Here is a 17,858-nt window from a genome sequence, read left to right on the forward strand (position 1 = left end):
GTTTCCACACCCTTACCCCTTGGAGGCCAGCGTCTTCGCACCTCATAAAAAAATGTTTCGTTCCCATCTCTAACCAATGTAAGATCTCACACAATCACTCACAACTAACGAAGAAAGTATCAATGTCAATCAATGTCAATATCGATAATAGTAGCCATAAATATTTTAAAAAACAATATGAACATGACAGAAACATGTAAAGATATCGTGATTTATTTATTTATTTATTCGTAAAACTTAAGAATAAATAAACCTATTTTACGTCACGTTATTTGAATAATTATTAATAGAAAAAATAATTCCAAACTTCAATAATTTATAGAAAAAATAATTTTGGAGACCATTTGATAATAAAAGTATTACTCCCAATCTATTCTAATTTAAAAAAAAAAAAATGTAAAATTTATATTATAATATTCACTCTAAGCATGTGACACATAAATAAGAAAAGAAGGGTATTTAATTAATTTGGTCATTGCCTACTCTATTATTTACATCCATTCAATTTCATAACTCACGCAGGCTTCAATTCTCAACTGCCACAAAACAAATAATAATTATAATCCAATTAAATTAATAAAAATATCTCTCATTCCATCTAAAATTATTCTTTAAATTTTTAAAAGAAATTAAAAAAAATTAAAATACTCTTTATAAATATTTTTAAAATGTGCGAAAAGTTTCATAATGGTTGAAACTTAAGGTGTCAATTGTTGTAGGATGAAAGTCTCACATCAGTTAATTTAGAGAATACTCATGGGTTTATAATTAAAGAATAGTCTCTCCGGGAACTTTTGGGGGAGCCCAGAGTAAAGTCACGAGCGTTTATGCTCAAAATAGACAATATTGTTCTATGGTGGAGAGTGTTTTTGTCTAATTTAATGTTAAAATTAAGGGAAAAAGAAACATGAATGGGCAAATCATGTGTGCGTGTACCTAATCCTGGGAGCTTTGTGGTTTGTCCACTTTGGATTTGGACCTCTCCCCGACAGCGACACGACACGACACTCTCTTGACCACCACCGCCGCATCAGCAGTTCGGAGCACCTTGGCGGCTGCTGCACCACTTCAAATTTGCCTCCTTATTCCGCCGCCGCCGCCGTCTTCTCATTCCAACCACCACCGCCAACCCCGACCAAACCCGGTTATGAAAGAACTTGAACCGTTCAATGCAACAGCAACTAGTTTCCATTTCCATGGCCTCCAAAATCTCCCCCATCGACGGCCGCTTCCCCTGTTCCACACACACGCACCGCCCCGCCAATTCCACCGCTTTTCGCATCCTCCCCGCCAAATACTCCGGCAACGCTATCCTCCCGTCGTAGATTCCGTCGAAATTCCTCCGTTCAATCAACGGCCTCGCCCACTCCACAATCGAAGCAGGCGATTTCGAGATATCCATCGCTTTCCTACCGCTAATAACCTCCAACACAACAACCCCAAAACTAAACACATCGCTTTTCGTGCTCAATTTACTCGGTGTCGTGTAACAAGGATCCAAATACCCAATTGTTCCGGCGGGTTGACCGGCGTAGCTCCGGAGCTCCGATGGGGAAACAGCCAACCCAAAATCCGCCAATTTCAAATTCCAATTGGAATCAAACAGGATATTCTCAGCCTTGATATCTCTATGAATAACCAAAGGATTAGCTTGGTGAAGAAATTCAACCGCACGTGCAATCTGCGTGATGATCTGAAGGCGTTTGGGCCAAGTGACCGGAGCAAGGAGCAAATCATGGAGGCTGCCATTAGGCATGAACTCCATTACAAGAAGCTTGTTATTAGCAGAGTCAAGACTGGTGCCAAGAAAGTTAACGACAAGAGGGGTTTGGCGCAGAGACCACAGCACTCTGGCTTCATTCTCCAATTTGGAATAGTCGTTGGTCTGCAATGGCTTCTTGACAGCAACCACCGTGTTGTCTTTAAGTATGGCTTTGTATACAGAGCCATGCGAGCCTTTGCCTATGAGGGTTGCGGCGGAGAACCCATCGGTGGCGCAGAGAAGGTGTTGGTAGTCGAAGAACTCGATCATTCGGGGAGGCTGAAAGGGAGAGTGGGGAATTATTGAAGGGAGGAAAAGGGGAGTGAAGGAAAAAGGTGAATAATAAAGAGAAGGGGATGCAATCGAGGGAACAGAGGCACGCCCACGACCACGCCCACGACCACGCCCACTAGCTTGTTGTTAGCTTTATTGGGGCCTCCACTTCCACTTCCCATCGCATATTCTTCCCATTCTCTGCTCGTCCTCTATGCCTAATTTAATAGCAACAATCAGCAGGGGGCTCTGCTGGGTTGCGTTGACATTGCCAAATCTGACCCTTATTTTCTTTTTTATTATTTATTTATGTTTTTTTTTTTTTACAAATTAGGGGTTGGTGGAGTTAGAATGGACTTTTCCATTTTAATTTGGATGGAACATTGAATTCCAATTATATATATATATGTGTATGTATATATATATATATATATATATATATATATGTATCTATATATGTATGTATATATTATGTTAGATTAATAATAATATCTCTTACTTTTTGATGTAAAGTACTTTTAATTTTCAAAACTTTTTAATAATATCCTAAACTAAAAAATATCTGTATAAAATTCCGTTATCTTTTATTTTTTTAAAATTATGGAAATAGTTAATATTTTATTCCAAAATTAACCTTTAATTTATTTCAAATATATATTTAAAATTTTAACTTTTTAAATTTGTTCCAAGAATATAGGCTCTCAAAAGTTTAATTAATACACTTTTTTTTTTTTTACTTAAATTAACTTTTTTAAAAGTTAAAAAAGACCTTTACGGTTTTGTATAAGACAACAATGAAGCATTTTTTACGAGTGTATGAAAATTTTCTGTAATACACGCATTTTAAAAGTTGACGGCGATATGTAAGGGACCAAAGCGAACAATATTTACTAAAAGTGAACTTAGACTGTTACAAATGATATTAGAGCTAGTCATTGGACGATGTGCTAGCAAGGACATTGCCCCCCAAAGGGAGTGAATTGTGAAATCTCACATTGAAACATTTCTTATAAGGGTATGGAAACCTCTCTCTAGTAGACACCTTTTAATATTGTGAGGCCGACAACCATATGGACAGTATTTGTTAATAATAGGTTTGAGCTATTACAAATTATTAGTACCACGTTTCAAACACAAACTTTGTAACATCAGTACCCTTCAAATTTTAGAAAAAACAAATAATAATATAGTTTGTACGGTTACTCCTCTTAAAATTAAAGAAATGGTATTATTAAAAAAAATAAAATAAACAAAGGATATTATTAAAACTTTTAAAATATTAGGTACCAAACTTACATTTTATTATTATTATTATTATTATTATTATTATTATTTGCATAAATGAAGAGGTAGTTGTATAATAGGAAGTGAATAAATGGGCCTTTCTATTATTGCTTCAATAATTTCTTACACATTGAAGGGAGGACATGGAAGGCTAGGCAGCCTAGCTACATTTGGAAGGCCGGGCCCAAAGATAGGATTTTAAAAGATGGGCCGAGGCCCAATTGAGTAGATTAAGAAAGCCCAACATTTGGAAGGCCGGGCCCAAAGATAGGATTTAAAAAGATGGGCCTAGGCCCAATTAAGTAGATTAAGAAAGCCCAAATGGAGGAGGATGATTGGGCCTTGGAGGTTATGGGATCCATGATTACGCGCAATCAGAGGCGGCGGCCCCGCCGTAAATAATGCGAAGAGAAAAGGGATAGTGAAATGATAAAAGCATGTGAGATTACACGTGTGAAGGAATGCAATCATTTCATTTGTGTGAAGGACCCCACACAGCTTTGAACCGCACCGCACAATGACGTATCTCTATGTATATTATCATTTATCACTCCCTCTGACTCGGAACCTGGGACCCACTAATTCAAACCTCGTGCTCTAATTTAACTTAACATACTTTTTTTTTTAAATTTAATATTACTTTATTTTGTATTTTTTTTTTATTTTCATTAATATCCTTAAAATAATTTTAAAAACTTTAAAAACATTTTTAAATTAAAAAAAAAAATTTAAAAAACGTTTGTAGATAATTTATAAAGTGCTGTTAGACAGATTTGGTCCATATTATTGACGATAAATAAATTAAAGAGTGTTTTTTTAAAATAAAAAATAAAATTATTTTTATTAATTTAACCTAATATATAAATATATATATTAATAATTAGGTGGGGTGCAATCAATATTAATGATTTAGGGACGTGAAGTTACCGAATGGTGAAAGGACATTCACCTTTCCATAGGCTGTAAGTAAGTAAATAAGATTCGACTTTTACCTCACTTCCGTCTCTATTGGCATCGCATCTTTTCCTCCACTACGTTTTATTTTTTATTTTTTTAAATGATATTTTTTTTTTACTCAAAAAAAAATAATAATAATAAATAAATAAAATCTATTGACCTGCTCCTGATGCTAATTTTATTATGGTTTGTCTGATGAGTCTCGTGTCCAGTTCAAAAAAGGGGTAAAATAAAACTTGATAGGATAATTCACGTTCATTGAGCAATTGTTATTTGTCAAAGGTCGGTCAGTTATAATGACGGCTTTGCAAGCAGTTTATTTCATAAAATTACTTGTTAAGACGATCGTTAATTTATCTGTGATATTGAAAGTTTTCAAATTGAAAAGAGTAGCTATCGGACTTGAAATGAATTTATTGTTGTTTTCATTTTGAGCTCAAGAAAAGTATCAAGTTTACGATGGACTAATTATCGGGTCTCTTAACTCTTCTTGCCTTTTAAAGATAGACATCTACCTTATCAATTACGAGATGCTTATTATACACAACTATGATACAAATAAGGTCCAACCAATTTTGAATACGTGACAAACATGTAAGACACGTAAAATTTCAAATTTATTGCCCATAATAGAATGCCATTATGTGAGCATATGTAATAAATAAAGAGATCTTGAAGATCCACAAAAATAATATAATAAATAAAAATTGTGGAGTTTTGGAAACGGTAAATACAGAGGTGAACTGAATAGTGTTCTGTGGTGTTTACCTTATTAACCAATGTGGGACATCACAATCCACCCTCTTCGGGGCTTAGCGTTCTCGTTGGCACATCGTCTGATGTCTAGCTTTGTTTTGTGGTATTCACTTCCCCAACCAATGTGGGACATCACAACCCACCCCCTTCGGGACCCAGTGTCCTCACTGGCACATCGTCCGATATCTAGCTTTGATACCATTTGTAAGGACCCAGATCCACCGCTAGCAAATATTGTCCTATTTGGGTTTTCCCTTTCGGGTTTTCCGTCAAGACTTTAAAACGTGTATGCTAGGGGAAGGTTTCCGCAAGGTTTCCGCACTCTTGTAAATGGTGTTTTGTTCCTCTTTCCAACCAACCAAGGTAGAACATCACATTGCTACTATCATTTTAAAGTTAGTCCGAATTTAGTTTTGAAAATATTTTTATTTAATTTTATAATTATTTATTGTTTAATAATTTTTAAAAATAAATAAAAATAATTTGGTTTGAGGTAAAAATCGAATATAATCCAATGAATAGAGGAAGAGAGGTGAATGAAAGGTAAATGAGTAAAAAGTAATTAATGAGGGTGAAAAAGGAAAGGGAAAGAGGAAAGGGAGGGTGAAAAGGGGAAAGTGGTGGGAACAGAAAGAAATGAGGATCAGCACTGGAAATATCATTGATGGGATCTGCATCTGCGTCTTCCTAAATTTTTTTAATTTTTTAATTTTTTAATTTTTTTTTTAAAATTTATAAATAAAATAATTATTAAAATATATTATATTACCTCACTACTACAACAGACATATAACACTATTAATTACTACTCTCCACTACAATTCTCTGACACCTCTTCTCCCTCTTTTTCACCTTTCCATCTCTCTTCAACACCCCCTTTTCTTTTTAACTCTTTAACACTTTTTTCTTTACTTTTTTTTTTACTTTTTACTCCATCAACCAAATCAAATCTACCCTCTCCTACGCTCCTCATCTCATCTCTCAAATATTACCGCTCCTAACCGACTTACTGTTTATGATATTTTAGTTATTAATATTTAAAATATCATCACTAGTCCAACATACTCAAACAGTAACAATTTAAGCTTATTAGTAATAGATATTGTCCTTTTGCTTTTCTTTTCAGGCTTTTTCTCAAGGTTTTAAAATATGTATGTGGAAGATTATTGGGAGCGAGTCTCACATTGGTTAATTTAGTGGAAGATCGTAGATTTATAAGCAAAAGAATACATCTCCATTGGTACGAGGCCTTTTGGGGAAGCCCAAAGTAAAGCCATGAGAGCTTACGCTCAAAGTGGACAATATCATACCATTGTAGAGAGTTATGATTTCTAACAGTGTCTACTATGGATAGGGTTTAGCCCTACTCCGAACAATATCTCACTATCTCTAATACCTTTAGAAACAGCTCTAGTCCATTGCTAACCGTGTTATTTGGGTTTTTTCCTCAAAATTTTAAAACGAGTACTAGAGAGAGGTTTTTATACCGTTATAATGAATGCTCGGTGGGTTTGAGCTATTACGATTTACATATTTGGGACGGGTGGAATTAATTAAATAATTAGAAGAAAAAAGGAAATGAACTGGTGGACAGCTTGGTTATTTCTTTCCACTTTTACATACTTTTCCACTTTTTTTGTATCTAATTTTCTCCTTCCGCCAACTTTTTGATCTTGGATTCGTTTTTGTTCCAGCGGCAATGGGTTGCTTAAAATAAATTCAAAAGGCATCTAATATTTAAAGTATATAAATTCTTCACACATTATTATTATTTAATTCCAAAGATTTCCCTTATTTATTGGAAAAATAAAGGAATATTTTCACGCATTTTTAATTAAAATAATAAGAAATAAATAAATAAATAATTTAATTAAACAACATGGGAAGACTTTGATGAAGCAGTGTGGCAGAGAGAATGTGGAGCGTGGGGTGGATAAGATCATGATTTTCATGTGAATATATATATATATATATATATATATATAAAAATATAATATTATTTAAATATAAAATATATTGTTTTAGGGTTATTAAATTATTAAAATAATAAGGAAAGGATTGGGGTGCGTGGAGATATCAAAATGGAGTGCCCCCAGTGGAAAAGAAAAATAATAAATAATTTATTATATAATATAAATATAATATATAATGCGGAGCGGGTTGGGATGAGCTGTCGGACTATGCATTTAGATGCTCTTTTTTTTTTTTTTTTCTTTTTCTTTTTCTTTTGTTAATTCGGCCTGCGTTGGCAGCTGGTTGCTAATCTGGAAGGAGGGGAAATGACGATAATGCCCTCTTGGGGAAGAAAAAACAAAGGTAAAAGAAGAAAGGAGGTTTGTTTTGCAGTGGCAGGAAAAGTGGGTTGGTTTGGTTTGGTATGGCATGCACATATTTGGTATCAGAATTGTGAGTTAATAATGTGAGGAAGGGTAGAATTGGCAATTGAGACGGTAAAAACTCAAAAGTTACCGTTGTAAAAATCCTTTCGAATTTGTTGGATTACTGATCTAAGCAACGTAATTAAAGTTCACTGAAATATCAAAGATTCAGTCACAATGCATCACTAACATTAAGTATTCTTAATCTCGTTAAAGGTTGGATAGGACAAGGATGTGGTACTATCAAGTCACAGTCATTAATATCAGTTACAAATGTTAAATATTTTTTTAGAAGTACACTAGGACTAGGATTAGGTAGTGACCCTGTTCTTTGGTAAAAACATAAACCCACGAACCGAATCAAAATCTAACCTAACTCAACACGTGAGATCCCACGTCTCGAAGTCTAACCTAAACTCAACATGTGAGATCTCATGTCTCAAAGTTTAACCTAACTCAACACGTGAGATCTCACATCAGTTGGAGAGGAGAATGAAATATTTTTTTGGAAGAGGGTGGAATCATTTCTCTAACTGACGTGTCTTAAAAGTGTGAGGTTGAGTTTTGAAACTATGAGAATGACGGTGATATGTAACGGGTAAAAACGGTAGTGATAGTGTGGGCTTAGGAGGGGGAAAGGGTCCCCCACCTGCCACTGCCACTGGGACTAAGACTGGGACTCATCTATTTCTCTCTCTGATTCACTGTTGTTCTGATGAGAGTGAGAAAAGAAAGAAAAGATCCAAAGTTTAGGAAGACGAGGGTGAATCAGAGAAACCCAGAAGCTAAAATGATACGGCCATGGTGGTGGTGGTGGTTAATAAGCAACCTCCATTAATTAACCTTCCCTTCTCTCTCTCTCTCTTCCCTGGGTATTCATAGACATAGCAGAGGTAGGGAAGAGCCATGATCAACGCCTCAAACACATAGCTCAAGAACACCAACAAGAACAACAAGAACAACAACAATCACCAAAGTATAAAGCAGCAAAGTGAATGGAACTTACAGATATGCAGCAAAGCAACAAGCAGCAGCAGCATCATCACCATTCAAACCAGAACCAGAAGCCGCCGCCGCCGCCGCCGCAGCAGCAGCAGCAGCAGCATCATGTGGTCCCTTTCGATGGCAGATCAGCCGCTGCAGGAGGTGGTCCACCGTTCATGGGCTCCATCTCCACTCTTGTCTCCCTCCCTCCTCCTTCTTCCTCTGCTTCTAATTCTACTTCTAATTCTTCTTCTTCTTCCTCTTCCTCCGCCGTTGCTCCGCCTCCTCACCTCCTCGATGCCTCACTCGTCATCGCTACCAGATCCGATACCACCACTAATCCTTCTCCCCGATCTGCCTCTGCCTCCGCCTCCACCTCCAACGCTAACGCTCTCAAGCGTTCCACTAAAGATCGGCATACTAAGGTCGATGGTCGTGGCCGACGCATCCGTATGCCGGCTACTTGTGCGGCTAGGGTTTTCCAATTGACCCGCGAATTGGGGCATAAGTCCGACGGCGAGACTATCGAGTGGCTTCTCCAGCAAGCTGAGCCTGCGATTATTGCCGCCACTGGTACTGGAACAATCCCTGCTAATTTCTCCTCCTTGAACATTTCCATTCGTAGCAGTGGATCCACTCTCTCTGCTCCTCCCTCAAAATCTGCTCCTCATTCCTTCCATGGCGCTTTGGCTCTCGCTCATCATCCCAACGCCTACGAGGAAGGCTTCGCTCATGCTGCTCTGCTAGGGTTTCACCACCACCACCACCATCAGCAACAGCAGCAGCACCATCACCAACTTAATCTAATGACCGCCGATCAAATTGCCGACGCTCTCCCCGGCGGCGAGAGCGGCGGCGGAGGAGGAGGAGGAGACTCGACGGATAACTATATGAGAAAACGCTACAGAGAAGATCTGTTTAAAGAGGACACGCAATCTCCAGGGGAGAGCAGCGGCGGTGCTGGATCTCCCAAAGCGATTAAGAGCGATCTGCAATTAGAGAAACAACAATCGCAGCAACAATCAGCATCCTCGAGCCTACTCCGTCCTGCGACGGCGATGTGGGCCGTGGCTCCAAGCAGTGGAGCGAGCAACACGTTTTGGATGTTGCCAGTAACAACAGGATCAGGCGGAGCAAATGTAGGAAGCTCTGGAGCAAGCGGTGGTCCAATGGAAGCTCAAATGTGGCCATTCTCAACGAGTGCAAACACATTGCAGGCTCCATTGCATTTCATGCCAAGATTCAACATCCCTGGAGGCGTCGAAATTCAGGCGGCAGGTGCGGCAGCAGGAGGCGGAGGAAGAGCCGGCCAATTACAACTCGGTTCCATGCTAATGCATCAACAACAGCAACAGCAACAGCAACAGCAACAGCAACAGCAGCTTGGGCTGGGAGTATCAGAGTCCAATTTGGGAGTGTTAGCAGCTCTGAATGCTGCGTATTCCAGAGGCGGATTCAATGCTAATTCAGATCATCACCATAATCAATCCATTGGAGCATCATTCCAACGCACCACAGCCTCACGCAACCGATAGTGGGGACGAAGATCCAAACACTTCCCAGTGACAAACCCAAAACCAGATTAGTAAGTGTTATTGCGTACCCCCCGAACCCCTTAATTCTTTGTTGTATAAAAGAAACACACCTTTGAATCGCCCTACCATTTAACATTCATCTCTTCTACACATTGTTGGGCTTTTTAATCCACATTTTCCATCCCCAATTCATTCGGATCAATTCAGCGATTGATTTCAAGAACAAAGATTCGAAGGATTGTTTATCATGTGGGGGTAATTTCTTTTCCCATGTTTTTTTTTTTTTTTTTGGATAATATTGACGATGAAGATGAGGAGAGGTAGGGGTTTTGTTTTGTTTTGTTTTGCTTTGTTTTGTTTGAAATGTATTTTGTTGGAAGATTAGGTAGATGATTGAGAGTGAGACTGTACAGGAGGAGATTTCTATTATATATATATATATATATATATATATATATATATATATATATATATGTTTTTAATTATAATATATATTGCTTTTTTTTTTCTTTGTACAATAAATGCATTGAATTTGAAGAAAAAAAAAAAAGGAATTTCATTTGAGGGATAAAAAAGAAAAAGAAAAACTCAAGGGAGAATGTTCTTTGTGGCTAAGTTGTGTTGTTTTTCTTTCACTTTTTGACCCTTCGCTGCACAAAAAAGCATCTCCTTTTTCCATCCTATCCCTTGAAAACCTATGTTTTTTTTATTGGTTGCTGTTATTAGATTAGATGCAAATTTGAACTAATAAAAAAATGTGAGAATTAGATGCAAAACTTTGAACTGTGAGCATTAAGTTATCTAGAATCTCGACCTGAAAACGGAATACTCGAGCCAAAGGAAAAAGCCCCTCGGTGCATGTTGCTCGTGACATACATATATCATTATTAAATTGAATATAGCTCGGCTCAGGCTTACTCTGGTTTTTCTTTTCAAACCATATCACTTCCTTTTCATTTATCGTATATAAGACGTCACTAAATAAACATTTGGTGAAAGACGGAAGCATCAACTTTGAAATGGTAATAAATATCTTTATTCACTAAACTATGTTCGAATTGACGATATAGATTAAAGTAAGAGTACAATAAATAAGGAAGTTGAATATTGGCGACATCCCTCGTCACATTTTGATTCGGTCAATTTAAATTTAATGGTAAATAAAGCATTCCATCACATCAATGCAAAAAACAAAACAACATTTTGAAACGTATAGAATTAAATGTAAGAGAAGAAGAAGATGGGCAAAAAGTCGTCAATTGGGTTTGCATTGTTACAGTATAATAAAAATCCAAATGGGCAATTTGTAATTTAATGGACTCATCATTTCCTATTCAATTCAGCTGTCCCCACACCCACATTATTGCCTTCTACCAATTTCTCAACATATTCATATTTTCAAATTATATATATATATATATATATATATATATATATATATATATTTCTTTTGAAAAGAATAATTGTCTTTTTTGGAAACAAATGGCAAAGAAAGATCTCAAGAATCTTAAGTGAATTCCCAAAACCACTCTCAACTAAATATATAATTATATCAAATCATAATACCCAATACGCAGACAGGCAAATTTCATGATATTATAAACACCGATTTCATCCCGACTTTATCTACTAAACTATACTCGATTAGAATCATATTAAAATAATTAAAATAAGTGGAGATGGTGGATCAGAGTACATCAGCCTAACATCTGGCAGGGGTGGGGAAGAATTAAATATGGAGCTTACGTGGACCAATCACATTCATGTTAGGTGTAGCTAGAGTCAGTGGAGAGGTGAGTAATAAAAACTTTATTCTTACTTGTGAGAATCTGCAATGAATATATGTATGTATGTATGTATGTATGAGCATTCAAATGTGTTCCATTTCTCATTGATCAGACAGGAAAAAACTCATAAATTGATACCTTTTGCCATTTGCTGCTTTCAACTTCAGCCCCATTTTCCGGTTTCTCACAGAGCTTTATTGTATGAACACAACATATCTATCTATCTGCAGATGTAAAAGATTTGAAGGATGTAAATCAGCTTAATTAACTCCTTTTTCTGCTTTCTAATTATACCCAGAATCAATTTACCTTCTTCTCACTACCAACTTATGAACAATTGTATACTCAATCCATCAAGTCAAGGCAGAAGATTGCACAACGATTCTTATCAACTCTATCCACTATAAGTTGTTCATTCTTGATTGTACATAATTCACACATTGAACTGAAGCAAAGAGTTGGAACAATCTTTCTACTGAACATAAGTTATTTACATTATTTAACGAGGTTACAGAAAAATTATCACTCGGCATTGCACATTCTTATCTATCCGCCCAATTAATTGCGTACCTATTCGATATTCACACAGCAACCGATCTTACAAACTGCGGTTATGAATCTACCTATGGTTGATCTTCACCTACGGTATCGTTTCTGTACGGATGAGGGAGGAATCACTTGTAGCATCTGACTTGAGCCACTTGGATTCTGCTCCTTCAGATAGATTAAGAATTGAGAGACGATATATTATGCAGCAATACTTCATAATAAATGAACATGCAGGAAATATTCTGAATAGAAGGCAATGGCTAATGAATTTTTGCTTACTGTTCATAAAACGTTTATGTATTGACCCAGACTCCAGAACTTGTTATAGTTCCTTGTTTTGCTGCATCTTTTCTTGTGATTCATGAGGGAAGAGAGTCAAGAGCTGCATCCTACAAGGCCAATCAACATGGGGAAAAAACATTGGTAGGCAATACTAAAGTTTCCCTGCTTCACGGACAGTTCTAATCTAGTAAAGTTCAAAATATCACATAATTGAAGTTTTTCAGGTTTTCCATTCGTTGGTTCAATCTCTACAATTTATTGTACTCCTATACTACAGAGCACAAAGTCAGCCTCACTATATAAATCTCTATCTATTACCTTCGTGAAGATGAGTTTCTTTCTTTTGTCCATTTTTTAGACAGACTCTGCTGTTTTTCGTTACAACTCCAGAGAGATTTTGCAGCATTTGCTTAACGTTAAAAACATCATTCCTTGTCACATTTAGTCAACTTCTATTCTATATAGATACAAAAATTATTATTGGATCAGAAATCCAAAGGCTATTCGAATAGTCTCAGCAAACTATTCTATTTTGCAAATACAAGTTTAGTGTGAAGAAAGACAACTTACGACAATGTATTTGCAGCATAGAAAATTGGAAGCCTTCCCAGTCCTGCACATTTCCAAGTTGTTCTCTGTGAATAAATATCCTTCTCGGCAACTGAGCCCGTGGCTGTCAGAACAAACTAAAAAGCATATGGGATGAAACCCAAACAAAAGAACAGTAAGGAGTGAGTAATTGAGGAAAGAGAACATCGGTACAAATTTAAAAGGAAATGAGTTTGTGTGTGTGAAGAGAGGGAGACAAATGGTTCAATTTACCAGTGGAAATAAGATAGCCATTACTCCATAGCTCACAAGTGGTGAGAAGAAAAATATCGCAAGAACGCAAGGACTACCTGGAAAGACCATTAAACTGGTATGCCTCAAACTTCTTAGAAGTATAACGTATTGTTTCAAATCACAACTATGGTGACCATAACAAGAAAATAGAAATGAGCTTAAATTTTAATTAATAATTAAATACACGAGTCTTAAGTCAAACATGAAATAAAAATAAAACTCTAAAATATGAAATGAAAGCAAAATTGTCATGAGAAAGGATTTAACACCATCAAATACTCGATATTTGCTTCTAGATCCACTACTCACATTAGTAACAATTTTGTCTACCACGAAGTTAATGTTAACTGCCAAGAGCCAAGATATGCCAATTGAGAACTATAATGGTGGTTGTCTTAACTTAGGGAGTGAGAGAAGCCAAGAATAAAGAAACCTTGAATTGTACAGAAATGATGGTAACATACGAATGAAATCTCAGGTAAATAGAGAACTGGCTCCTTGAGCCAAGCTTGATATCAGAACTCTTAACTCTTCTCTCACCCTCCCCACCACCAATTTGTAATGATTCTTTTTCTTAGTTCAACAATGTGGATGTGAGGATTCAAACATTTGACTTTATGCTTTAACCAATTGAGCTATATCCTAGATCTATCGCTTTAAAATATTCCAATCATAACAAACAAACTTAGTACTTCTCCTATCAAATTAACTAAATAGCCATCTCACTGAAAAACAAACAAATTAATCTTTATAATCAACCTTCACATCATATGGAGCTGCATTGGACTATTTAACAGCAGATTTTCCTTCCTAATATTCAAAACCGAAACTAGCAAACTATAGCAACTAAAACTAAATAAATCAATCAAGTCATGGAGTCCTACCAAAACCAGCAAAGAAAGCCCAGTTAGACTCGAAAAAGTCCAGCCTTCTATCCAGACTCACTTCTGAAAGATTCCACTTGTACCTACAAGTGAAAGAATTGAATTGAATTGAATAGTTCACCAAGTGAATAGTCGATGCACATCATAACTTATAAGGGAAAGCACCACATACTCAAAACAATAGTAGGCGTACATCCAAGAAAGAAGCATAAAATTGAGTGTCTTTCCCACGAAAGGCAAGAAACCTGTAGCATAGACCTACATGTATCAGAAAACAATTTAGACATTGGATACGAGAAGAAGAATGTGAATGTTATATATAACTGCAAATAAGCAACTCAGCTTCTACAAATGCTCATAATAAAAGAAAGATAACCACACACAACCAAATGAAGTAGAAAGAAACAAATATAAGAGCATCAAGGAAAGACAAAATTTCAAAGCAATTACCTCAAGGAAGAAGGAGTTGATCAGAAGTAGAGAATATAGCTGCTCTCCTATTCCTATTACAACCCTGAGAAAAACTTTAGGTTAAACAAGTATCAAGCAAAAAAGTGCATCAAACAAGCAGCAAAGAACATTTCAGAAATCACCAATGACCAAATTAAAAACATACCTCCCCAATCCAATTGATTTTCCTGTTTGAGCAGCATTGGAAGATCCATCGTTTAGTCCTGAGGGGTCTACTGCGGTTGGCCCAGATTGTCCCATTGCAGCAAAGCCATGTTTAGCAATATCATTGTACCTGGACCAGAAAGAAACTCTTCAGAAACTTCAGATCAACAAATGGTCACTTTGCAAAAACTACTAGTTGAACCCGTTCCATCTGGATGTATGAGTCTACCAGACATACGTCAGAGATTTAAATGTAAGCGTTAACTGAATAAAAACTTAATCATGAAACTATGTGGCTTGAAGAATTCGAAGCATTAGAAACCTACTACACCAAATTTGTGGCAGAATTGATAAAAGAAATGTGTGAGTACGAGTGAAAATAGAAGGGAAAGAAATACCAGATATTGCTCAGAATGAAGCTGAAAATGTACATTGGATAAAACCAGAACAACTGCAAGCAATATTCACAAAAACAATTAGTCGGTAAAAAAAATTGAGATGAACACAAAATAAATAAATATGTTATCCAAGGTTCTTGATTGAATCATAGTATGCAACCATATTGAAATATCAAAGAAATTCTCCTGTCAAACGGAAATATTATAATCCATAAGAATATTACTGAACTCGCAAAAAGAAAAGATTATAAGTGTAATTTTAAACGTGGTTTGTCTTTTTCCAATTAATTTTGACAGAAACTGTTGGAAAAATTAAATAATCTGTGATGCATGCCGGAGAAACAACTTCTTAATTAACCCCACATGTAAAAACATGGCATCAAATATGTACTTACATAAAAAAGTTGTATCAGTCCATGACGTAAGAAAGAATATAATTTTAAAGCACCACCAAATGCGCCCAACTTGTGAGAACTAATCATTGATTGCTGATCAGGTAATATCCATTGTAGTGTTGGGATGACAACTGAGTTTAGGATCAATAGACTGCAAAAAAGGAAGCAAGAAAGCAGTTGACTTTTCATTGTTTAACATTTTTTTGTTAAGAAACAAAAGATACAGGGAAGTGCTGATGAAAACTAGATATGTCAAAACAATCTCTGAGAAAATTAAGGTCCCTCAAATATATTATTAATTTCTATTACAAAAAACTAAACCGTAGTCCACAAGACACAAGAATGTGGAGATACCCCTCACCCTCAAGAGAGAAAAGGAGGGAGAGTTTAAGGAAAGAGTCGAGAAGTAAGTTTTTGACTCAGTTCGCTTAGACCACTGCCCAAGAGCCAAAACTTAGTTTTTATTAGATCCAAGACTGAGTTAAAGCATGTGGAATAAAAAACAGAGTTACGGTTGTTATTTTTCGACATCATTGTGAGAAATGTTCAAATTCAATGATTTTGAGAAGTATGATCCGCAACGTCGTAAAACCGAAACCCTATTAAATTTTTAGACAATATATGCATAGATTGACAAAGATGCAGGCAAATTTCCATATCAATCAAAGGAAGAAATATTGTGAGTTTATAAATTCCTAAATTGAATTAAGTTCAAATTGGATAGCTTCATCCCAATGTGGAGATGGAAAGAATGCATATTCCTAACATAGACTAGATCGTGCTATCCTATTTGGATTCCTTGCAACATATTACTAGTTAATAAGTTCTTAAAGAGCGTAATTCAGAAACACAACAGAAGAGCCGACAAAAAAAAAGGCAAATTGGCTGTTTATTTGAAACGGAAAAGTGGGAACAAGAGTAAATGCTATATCCCGAAAATGATGCGCAAAGAGAGAGAGAGAGGGTCGAGTAGAATTACCTTCCTAAGAAGATCAAACCATTCAATAAAAAACACTGACCCGTCCGGATCAAAAGCTTTTTCGACCTGAAATTCATCTTCAGATGATATTATAAAAACAACAACAAAAGAAGCGTAATTCATAGTAAAGAAGTATAGAAAATCCTTCTTCTTTCCCCTCGTACATCCTTGAGAAAGCTTGTTGAACTCAATTAAAAGCAAAAAAAGGGGAAAACTCAAAAGAATTAGTGTTCATAGATTCCCGTCCAGTAATCTCAGCGATGGAAAATCAAAATATGAAGTTAAAGTACAAGTGGAAGACGCGAGATGGCACCTGCGACAGAGGATCACAACACGGTGAAGACAACAGGCGTCAATAAAACCTTCAAGCCATAGTTGAGAAGCCCTTCTTGCTTTTTCCCCAAAATCCTTAATCAGTGGTTCAGCAGAATCCATCGTTGAAATGCAGAGAAAATCAGGAACACCAAAATGTTTTGGGGGAGGGAGAGCCAATTCGATCGCTGCTCCCTCAAGGTCGAAGATGGTCGAGAACTCGAGATTGACTATGGTTCGCTTCCATCGAAGGCAACAATAAGATTACCCGCGACACGGTAACTGCCAAAACGACGACGTTCGTGGAATTGCACTGGACATTCGCGACGGCTTTAGTTGTTTTTAAAAATATTTTAGAATTAAACTATTTCTCTAATAATTTGTTTCTATCAAATAATATCCTTATTTACTTTAGCGAAATCCTTGGAAAATCACTAATTTGTTAGGATATTTTAAATAAAAATTCAAATTTAATCTCTTTTTTTTTTCAATATTAATTAGTTTTTTATTATTATTATTTTTTTTTTTATGTATATTGAATTTTCTGGAGAAAAAAAAGAATAATTTCATTCGTTAGGACAAAAAAAAGTCAACACGAACCAACTAATTTATATTCCAATTATTATGAAGCTATAACTTATAGCACAATCTAAGCATAAATTAGTGAATAACAGATCAATTCATCTCGGTGTAGATGATTCAATTATCCACATGGCAATCAGGTAGGAGAAATTTTTTGGACCAACCCAAAATTTTGAAGTTGGTTGGGTTGGTAACCAGAGTAAGCCAAAATTATTTCATAACCTAATACAATCCTCTATATTGGTTGGGCGTGCGGCGACGGAGCAGTGTGCAAGATTGAGAGTAGGCATGTGACGTTACAAG

General features: G+C 36.1%; 3 protein-coding genes across 5 annotated transcripts; 1 reads left to right on the plus strand and 2 right to left on the minus strand.

Annotated features, from left to right (window-relative positions):
- Window positions 1-799: 799 nt before the first annotated feature.
- Window positions 800-2,333, minus strand: LOC111807066 (serine/threonine-protein kinase-like protein At5g23170). The gene has a single exon (XM_023692639.2). The coding sequence runs from the start codon at window positions 2,030-2,032 to the stop codon at window positions 1,031-1,033; it is 1,002 nt and encodes a 333-aa protein (XP_023548407.2). The 5' UTR covers window positions 2,033-2,333; the 3' UTR covers window positions 800-1,030.
- A 5,837-nt stretch (window positions 2,334-8,170) lies between these two features.
- On the plus strand, window positions 8,171-10,156 carry TCP8 (TCP family transcription factor). Its single transcript, XM_023686346.2, is given in 2 exon segments — window positions 8,171-9,877; window positions 9,879-10,156. Coding segments are annotated over 2 exon segments (1,554 nt in total). The 5' UTR covers window positions 8,171-8,405; the 3' UTR covers window positions 9,961-10,156.
- Window positions 10,157-12,098: 1,942 nt separating this feature from the next.
- On the minus strand, window positions 12,099-17,252 carry LOC111779180 (etoposide-induced protein). 3 transcript variants are annotated; one of them, XM_087126125.1, is made up of 12 exons: window positions 16,975-17,252; window positions 16,662-16,727; window positions 15,683-15,833; window positions 15,288-15,340; window positions 14,891-15,019; window positions 14,725-14,788; window positions 14,468-14,532; window positions 14,275-14,357; window positions 13,370-13,446; window positions 13,118-13,233; window positions 12,545-12,654; window positions 12,099-12,430 (listed from the first exon to the last, which is right to left on the minus strand). In XM_087126125.1, exons 1-11 carry the CDS (start codon window positions 17,094-17,096, stop codon window positions 12,588-12,590), a joined length of 993 nt encoding a protein of 330 aa, XP_086982251.1. In that variant the 5' UTR covers window positions 17,097-17,252; the 3' UTR covers window positions 12,099-12,430; window positions 12,545-12,587. The 3 variants fall into 3 exon arrangements, with proteins under 3 accessions (XP_086982251.1, XP_023515046.2, XP_023515037.2); XM_023659278.2 differs by having other exon boundaries at window positions 12,099-12,424; window positions 14,447-14,532; window positions 16,975-17,250; XM_023659269.2 differs by having other exon boundaries at window positions 14,447-14,532; window positions 16,975-17,249.
- Window positions 17,253-17,858: the final 606 nt, after the last annotated feature.

The sequence above is a fragment of the Cucurbita pepo genome, chromosome 1, assembly GCF_057944985.1.
Source record: "Cucurbita pepo subsp. pepo isolate OVF chromosome 1, ASM5794498v1, whole genome shotgun sequence".
NCBI classification, from domain to species: domain Eukaryota; kingdom Viridiplantae; phylum Streptophyta; class Magnoliopsida; order Cucurbitales; family Cucurbitaceae; genus Cucurbita; species Cucurbita pepo.

Coding starts and splice junctions, on each gene's coding strand:
- LOC111807066 (XM_023692639.2), bottom strand. CDS start 2,032: ATGATCGAGTTCTTCGACTACCAACACCTTCTCTGCGCCACCGATGGG.
- LOC111779180 (XM_023659278.2), bottom strand. CDS start 17,096: ATGGATTCTGCTGAACCACTGATTAAGGATTTTGGGGAAAAAGCAAGA. Junction 15,341..15,682: donor GACTGATACAACTTTTTTAT/GTAAGTACATAT, acceptor TATTGCTTGCAG/TTGTTCTGGTTTTATCCAAT. Junction 12,655..13,117: donor TATGCTGCAAATACATTGTC/GTAAGTTGTCTT, acceptor TTGGCCTTGTAG/GATGCAGCTCTTGACTCTCT.